At 53.1% G+C, this 8,530-nt stretch overlaps 1 protein-coding gene across 1 annotated transcript; it reads left to right on the top strand.

Moving 5' to 3' along the window:
* The first annotated feature begins 4,270 nt into the window (after positions 1 to 4,270).
* LOC136510957 (uncharacterized) lies at positions 4,271 to 4,896 on the top strand. Its single transcript, XM_066505227.1, has 2 exons — positions 4,271 to 4,298; positions 4,589 to 4,896. Exons 1-2 carry the CDS (start codon positions 4,271 to 4,273, stop codon positions 4,894 to 4,896), a joined length of 336 nt encoding a protein of 111 aa, XP_066361324.1.
* Positions 4,897 to 8,530: the final 3,634 nt, after the last annotated feature.

Genomic DNA, 8,530 nt, shown 5'->3' with positions numbered 1-8,530 from the left:
ATGGGGGTAGAATATTCTTAGACCTTTTCCAAGGGCCAAGGGTGGATATAAATTCCTATTCGTCACAATTAACAAGTTTACTAAGTGGATTGAGGCTGAACCAGTCGGGAAGATCACGACAGATGCTGCTATCTGCTTCATATGCGGGATAGTTTGCAGGTTCGGTGTGCCAAACAGAATCATTACTGATCAAGGCACTCAGTTCACTAATAAGAAGTTTACAGCTTACTGCGACGACATGGGCACTCGGATTTGTCTTGCTTCCGTGGCACACCCACAGAGCAACGGACAGGTCGAGCGAGCAAACACTTTTGTTCTTCAAGGTATCAAGAAAAAGTCATTTGACCGACTGCATAATTATAAGTCTGCATGGGTTGTAGAGCTACCTGGTGTCCTCTGGCACTACGAACTACTCCCAACCGCTCTATTGGGGAATCTTCATTTTTCCTGGTCTTTGGCGCTAAAGCAGTCTTCCCATCGGAACTGAAGCTACAATCACCCCATGTGGTTCACTTCAATGAGGACTCAAATTATTCAGCCATGCAGGTTGACCTTGATATCCTTGAAGAAGCCAGAGACCGAGCAATGGTCCGTTCAGCCTTGTATCAACAAGCCCTTCGGCGTTATCATCAGCGAAGCGTACGGAGTCGGGCTTTCAATGTTGGTGACTTAGGTACTCCGGCGAGTGCAAACCCCTGAGAACCAAAATAAATTAAGTCCTTAGTGGGAAGGCCCCTATGTGGTCTCACAAGTACTATGCCCGGGGGCTTATAGATTGTCAACTGAAGACGGACATACTATACAGAAGTCTTGGAACATCGACCAGCTGCAACGTTTCTACACGTAATTTGGCTGGCTTACAACGTTTCTGACTGCTTTAGGCACTCAGGGGCTACTTGTAATTTTTTGTTTCCAAGAATTTTTGTACATTAGAAGCATTTTTCGAGTTCTTGTACACTTTTCAGTTCAATACAAGCACTCGGGAGGTGATTCCATTCTCTAAGGTTAAAATGTTCGCGGCTATGTTTCTTTTCCACATTTCCAGGTTAAGAAACAGTCGGGGGCTAACTGTACTTTTGTTTATAAGTCCATCATTGTTTTTGATTGCTTTTCCTTTCACAATTATGAAACTATAAGCAGTCGGGGGCTAACTGGCCATTATAAATTTTAAGAATCAGTCTGTCATCTTTGAAGCAGTCGGAGAAGGTATGGGCATTAATTTTAAGTATTCGGTGTTTCTGACTACTTCTACTTTCACACTTATGAAACTACAAGTAGTCGGGGGCTAGCTGGGTACTCGGACATCACAGAAATAACAAGACATACGAAGACATACGAAGCTGGCTGGGTACATGGATATTGTTGAAGACAAATATTCATTTATCATAGAATTTATATTACAGAGAGCTGATTACATGAGTCCGAATGCCCTTTAAGGGTCTACATCAAGCTCACTTGTAAAGTCTCGAACGAGTGGTTCAGCCTCGGCGTACAGTTTGGCCGCCTCGGTGTCTTCAACAGCGTACCCGTCATTGGTGGTGGAATAGTCTATCTCGGGTAGTGGGACTTCAAGATTGACACCGCCTGGGCAACCGCTGCGGTGCTGACTGTCTTGCAATGTTTCCGCACTTGTGCGGGGATGTTCTCAACGCGGGCAGTCAGTGGAAGTGATGCATTTGGATCGCCATCTGGATTCAGGTAGCCCAGGGTGGAAGTCGCCGCTGCTGATAAGGCCAATAGCCTTCTTGTTTCACCCTTCAGTCGGTTTTGAAAATCTTCGAACTGGTTGAAGACTTTATAGCGATATGCTGAAATAAAAGGCAGCCGACAGAGTAATAAGTCAGTCGGCAGAACAATGAATCAGTCGGCGCTTATGATTAGCCAGGGATCAGGGACTTACCATCAAATTTAGTCTTTATCGCAGCAGAAGTCTGAAGAGCTTCGTCCGTGGTCTTTTGGTTCTCTTTCTCTTTCTCTTCAAGGGACTTCTGGAGTTCTGTAAAACCAGAGACAAATCAGCAAATGAGAGAGAGGACATAAAGGTTTTCTTACCAGAGTATTTCGAAGACATTTCTTCTCGCTCCTTCTTTATGTCATCCATGGCAGCGAGTTGCTCCTTCTTTATGCCTTCCATGGCAGCGAGCAGTCGGCTATTCTCTTCTTCGGCATTTTTTGCCCGAGTAACCGACTCCTCCAGCTATTTGCGCAGTCAAGCATTCTCCTCGGCTGTTTCCCATGAACGGCTAACGGCTCTTGGAATCCTTGATTTCTTGGAGCATTCGGGCCTTCTCCGACTGGTGCTCTCTGGCCTGGGTATCGGCTTTCTCGAGCTGCTTTCGCAACTCGGCATTTGCTTTCTCAGTAGCTTCAGATCTCCTTGAGGAGGTGACTGAAGCTGCTAAGAGAGCTTTAGATCTGTCGTCTGTGAGTTGTTTCAACAGCTTGAGATTGTCAACAGCAGTGGCGGCTAATTCAGTTTTGAGCCTACGGACCTCTGGGACAATGTCATGGATAAATTCCATGCATGTTCGGTTACGGTCCTTCATCTCCTACAAGAAGAACAAATTCAAGACAATAATCAAGAGGGCACTTGGGAGTTTCTCAAGGATCAACTTACTCCAAGGCTCTCGGTGTACTCGCGATGGATTTCCTCCAACCTGTCCTAGTCCCAAGCCATTTCATATAAGTTGATTGTATGAAGGTCCCCATCGGCTCCGTAAAACTCCACCTTGTTCGAGTCATCCACCCAATGTTTGCCATCGTGGTACAGAGGGCGGATATAGGATGCTCGGCGGGGAGGACTCAGGCTGTATTCGGGGCTTGGCTGACTGGTACTAGGAGCATCTGGAGAGGGGTCTGAAGAAGAACAGAGTGAGACTGAAGAACAAGAAACATAATGGGAGTGAATGTAGAAACATACCTCTAACATTTTTCGCCTGGTTGACTGGTATGTCAGCAGTCGGGGAGTTGTGAGGTGCTTCATCTTGAAGCTCCCCCGACGCTTCAACTGACTCCGTGATGCTTGGGAGGGCCAGGATTGTTAGAGTCGTGACCTCCTCAAGCCTAGTGGGCTCTTCCTCTATAGGCATAGTGGTCGTGGCCCTAGGACAATTGACTGGCGAGATGGATCTTTTCCTGCAGCAACGTTGTAGGAGTCGGATCATGCACGCATAGCAGAAGACAAGTCACAAGAACGTACCTGGAGGTGACTTTTATTTTGAGACGGGGTCGGACGATGCTACCCCCTGCCTCAGCATATGGAGTGATGGAAGGGATTGGTCTGGGAGCCAGAGGCTCCCGACTGGTCTCATCTTCCGACGCCAGGGACCCGAATGGTTTTGGGTTGCTCTCGGTAAGAGAGGACCGGAACCTTTTCTGGGTCAAAACTTGGAAAGCGCCGGGTTTGGGCGCACCCTTCTTCAAAACTAGTGGGGTAATTTCCTTCCCTCGAGCGACCTCTAAGGTCTCGGGAAGGGGGTTTGCCCTATCAGCTGTCATGCCTCCTGAGTGCCTTCCTTCTAATTCGGTAATAGGAGGCACTCGGGTGGGTGTTGGAGCAGCAGATGGTGGGGTGATTCCCTTCCCTCAAGTGGCCCCTGGGGTTTCAGGAAGGGGGTTTGCCCCCATCAGCTGTCGTTCCGCCTGAGTGCCTTGTTTCTCCTTCAGTAATAGGAGGCACTCAGGTGGGCTATGGAGCAGTCGATGCAGGGCCCATCCCCTAAGCTATTGGATTACCACCGGGCGCGCGTTGAGGGGAGGTTCGGGTCCTCTTAGCCGGATGACCTGGGGGACTCGGTGCCGTTTGGCGCTTGGAGCCCGTCAGGATGTCCGACCTCTCATCGGCCTGGCGTTCGTCTTCCTGGAGGTCAAACTTCTTCCTTGACTGCAAAAGGAAAAGGTTGTCCACAAATGATGAGCTACATTCAAGAAATCAGCAGAAGACGAACAAAGGAAATACACACCTCTGGGCGAGGATTATCCCTACTGTATGGGTGCATCCTGACTGCTGTTATGCCCCTATCAGCGAGGATGGTGTTTAGCCATCCCTCAATCTCCATCTCGGACATGACCTCTAGGGCTTCTCAACAAGGGTCCATGGGCCCGGTGTAGTCAAAGGCGAATGAGGAGCGAAGCTTGAGGGGCTGCAGTCGGCGGTGCAAGAAGTTCATTGCAACCCTGGCGCCAATTACCCCACCCTTCACCACCTCTTCGACAATCTTCAACAACTCCTTGACCTCCGTTAGTTCCCAACCAACCGGTTCAGCCCGCCATGCTTGTGAAGAGGCTGGGATATGACTGTAGTTGGTCGGAAGTGAAGGGGCAGGGTTGTTGCAATAAAACCATTGGGAGTGCCATCCCTTGTTGGAGGTCGGGAGGGAGTAATCAAGATAAAGTTTCTTCCTCCCCTCTTTGAATTGGAAGCTAGCACCCCAATTACTTTGGGTTCTCCCCGAACACTTTGGACTCTAAGGTAGAAAAGTGTCGGGTATCAATATCAGGGGTACTCGGCATAAGGAGTTTGGCGAACAAACTCTAACTCGCCTAAACGATTAAAGACAAAAGCTACATCCTTACTGACCCGACAAAGGGGTCTCCGCCTCGCCCGATCCCGAGGGCGCGGGCTCTGCCTCACCTGACCCTGAGGGTGCGGTCTTCGCCTTGCCCAACCCCAAGGGCGTGGTCTTTGCCTCGCTTGATCCCGAGGGCGTGGGCTTCGCCTCATCTGACCCTGAGGGTGCGGTCTCGGCCTTGCCCGACCCCGAGGGCACGGGCTCCACCTCACCCGACCCCAAGGGTGCGACCTCCACCTCGCCCGACCCTGAGGATGCGGCCTCCGCCTCGCCCGACCCCGAGCACACGGGCTCCGCCTCGTCGGATCCTGAGGGCACTGGCTAGCCTTCGAAAGAAAGCATCAACCCAACATGGGCACGCGCTGTCGCCAACCACTACGGATGGGGAGGCTGTGCACGTCTCGATACAACTCACCGACACGACGGCCACGCTAGGAGACACTCATCACCCACAACATCAATAGGAGAGCACTTTAATGCCAACTCCCTCTCTGACCACCGTCCAACGTCAGTCGACTGGCACTGTACCACCATCTCCCCATATGGCCTCTGTCAGGGGATTCGTTGACCACACCGTCTGCTCAGGCGAATGAACGACAAGACCGGCGCATGACGTCCGCACGTGTGCGGCAGCGGCTAATAGGACTCTGGCATGGCACCACTTCCGCCATGCTCTACAGGATCAGCGGGACCCATGCAAAGGGGAGAACGATGTAGCCCCAGAAGCCTTTTTTCCTTTCTTCTTTTCCTCTTTTCTTCTCCTTTAGCCTGGCTCTCTCCCCTTGGTCTATAAAAGGGGAGGCAGGACACCGTTCAAAGGAGCTCAATCGATCGATCAACCGATACATCAAGCAATTGAACCTCAGAGACTTGGGAACTTGTCCCTCTCTCACCAGTTTGTAACCCCCTACTACAAACCAAGTGCTGGTAACATGAGCAGCCCGAAACTTGATGTTGGGACGTTCAGCCTGAACCAGTATAATCCTCATGTCCTCTTAGCACACCATCCTGGTCAGACGCGCAAAATACAAATTTACTAGTCGGTTGATTCGAAACACAGGCAGTTGGCGCACCAGGTAGGGGCTCTTTGCGTGTCACGTCGACACCACAAGGCCGTGGATGGCTAGCCACGGTGCGAGCTAGGTCCCGGGCACGTACATGAATTTTGGGGGCCTAGATTTCATCGTCTCCATGGAGGGAGAGCTGGCATAGGCTAACGGCCCCACCACACCGCCTCAGGCCGTCAGTCTCGATGCGGTCGCCGAGACCCTCGGAGAGCTATGGCTGCACACCCTGGGAACCCGCGCTCCCAGGAGTGACCTACGTCCGTCCGCCATGAACAACGAGTTCGTGGGCATGATGGGTTGCGTTTTGGAGTCCTTCTACGACCTAATCACGGAAGGCTCCGAGACCATCTATGATTCCAACTCCTGTGGGGGGAGCCACCACCCCTCATGCGAATGTTTCATGGAAAAGATCCACGATGGGCATGATGAAGAAGTCCACGGTAGGGAAGCCACTCCCATGAATGGCCAGGTCAACGGGGCTGAGGGGGACGCAAGGGCCCCACGCGTGGAGCAGTTGCGTGCGTGGCAGAAGGAGCTCGAGGACGCACGACTCCAAATGGAGCAGGAGCGTGCGGAGCTCGAGCGTGAGATCGCACACCACGCCATGGCCCGCGATGTGCACAGGAGCATCGTTGAGGACGATGATGGCCTCCCGCACTTCACCCGCGCTAGTCAGAACATAGGGCCTACCGGAGCCCGTGACGCCCGATGAGCGCCGAGCTCATTGGGAGATCCGCACGTTGTTCGAACGAGCGGTGATGCAGCAGGTGGAAAGCTCGTTGTCTCGGTGACGCGAGCTTGATGCTAGCTAGTGCGTGTCCTTGGGACATCACGCCAGGGACGTGTCCGTCCACCAGGCGCCATCGCCGCAAGATGGTGGAAGGCCCTCCATGGCCCCAATATAAGGACATCTCGACCACAACCGGGACGCTCGGCACACCCTGAACGCCCGAAGGCGTGCGCAGGGTGATAGAGAGGAGGCAGCCAACCATGGCTACCACTCTCGCCACGGTGGACGCTATGACCGCAAAGAGGACCGGAGTCCTATCCCCGAACCAACGGGGCCTCAGGCCTTCGGCCGACATATCCTCAGGGCGGTGCTCCCGCCCCGATACCACCCACCGACGAACATCCCAAAGTACTCCGGGGAAACAAACCCTGGCTTATGGCTCGAGGATTACTGGCTCGCCTACTAGGCCAGCGGCATGGTTAGTGATGACTTCATCATCCGCAATCTCCCCCTGTTCCTGGCCGACTCGGCACGAACATGGCTAGAGCACCTTCCGTCCAACAGCATTCAGATTTGGGCGGACCTAAAGGAAATCTTCGTAGAGAACTTCCAGGGCACCTACATATGCCTTGGGAACCCCTGGGACTTGAAGAACTACCACCAGAAGTCGGGAGAAACTCTCCATGAGTAAATCCGACGCTTCTCCCGATAGTGCAATGAGCTCCCTAATGTCGTCGATGCCGACATCGTCGGAGCCTTCCTATCAGGGACCACCTGCGAGTCCCTGGTCCATAAGTTGGAACGCAAGGGACCACAGGCCACCAAGGAACTCCTCGACATCGCAACCAGCAACGCTTCTAGCAAGGATGTAGTTGGAGCAATTTTTGATCGCTCCAGAGGCAAGGCCAAGCGAAACAAGGACGCCGACGAAGGCCCCTCCGACCGCTCCCATAAGAAGAAGAACAAGAAACGGCACAGGGGGCTCGCTCATGGCAGCCACCGAGCGGAAAGCCAGTCGACCGTTGGCCGAGGGCACCCCAGATCACTTCAACAAGCTGCTCAAGGGGCCATGCCCGAACCATGCCTTCGCCGTCAAACACCAGTACAAGGACTGCTCGCTCATGAAGCGGTTCTTCACTGGAGGCTCCAAGAAATGGGAGAAGAAGAAGCCCAAAGCAGAGGCCGATGGCGCCAAAGGAAAGGATTATGGCTTTCCATTGATGGATGGCTGCCTCATGATCTTTGGCGGGCCGGAGGCATACGGCTCCAAGCGCCGACAAAAGCTCGTGCGCCGAGAGGTCTACGAGGCCGAGCCCGCCACTCCCGCTTTCCTCAAATGGTCTGGGTCTCCCATAACCTTTGATCGATCCGACCACCTAGATAGCGTCACACATCTAGGCAGGTATCTGCTCGTGGTCGACCCTATCATCGGTAGGAAGTGGCTCACCAAGGTACTGATGGATGGGGGCAGCGGCCTCAACATCATGTACGCAGAGACACTTGATGCCATGGGTGTCGACCGATCTCGCATCCAGCTTACCATGGTGCCTTTCCACGGCGTTGTGCTAGGAGAGCAGGCCATATCGCTCAGGCAGATCGACCTACCCATCACCTTCGGGAATCCGTCCAACTATAGGACGGAGACCCACACCTTCGAGGTAGTCGGGTTCCCTCCGGTCTACCACGCCATTTTGGGGCGATCAAGTTACGCGAAGTTCATGGCCATCCCCAACTACACCTACCTCAAGCTCAAGATGTCGGGCCCATGCGAGGTCATCACCGTTGGCACTTCTTTCTAGAGAGCCTACGAGTTTGAAGTTGAGAGTTGCGACCTCGCCTCAGCAGCCCTCGCTTTCGAGGAGATCGCGGTCATTAGGGAGGACATTGTTGAAGGAGCACCCGATGTGAAGCGGGCAACCAGATCCTTTGAGCCTATGGAGAACGTCAAGGAGGTCCTCATCGACCCTGACAACTCCACCAACAAGGTGGTGCGCATCGGCACCACCCTCTTCGACAAATAGAAAGGCGCGCTCATCAACTTCCTCCGCTCCAATCGAGACATCTTTGCGTGGGAACCCTCGGATACACTGGGCATTCTGAGGGAGGTCACCGAGCATGCCTTGATGATCAAGCTAGGTTCCATGCCAGTCAAACAATGCCAG

This window comes from Miscanthus floridulus, chromosome 16 (assembly GCF_019320115.1).
Source record: "Miscanthus floridulus cultivar M001 chromosome 16, ASM1932011v1, whole genome shotgun sequence".
In the NCBI taxonomy this organism is placed as follows: domain Eukaryota; kingdom Viridiplantae; phylum Streptophyta; class Magnoliopsida; order Poales; family Poaceae; genus Miscanthus; species Miscanthus floridulus.
Note: the sequence above shows the minus strand (reverse complement) of the source record. Positions and strands in the feature narration are given on the sequence as shown.

Bases quoted from the DNA above. Each gene is read 5' to 3' on its own strand.
- LOC136510957 (XM_066505227.1), top strand. From the start codon at position 4,271: ATGCTTGTGAAGAGGCTGGGATATGACT. The intron at 4,299-4,588 runs GTAGTTGGTCGG...GACCCGACAAAG, and splicing joins GAAGAGGCTGGGATATGACT to GGGTCTCCGCCTCGCCCGAT.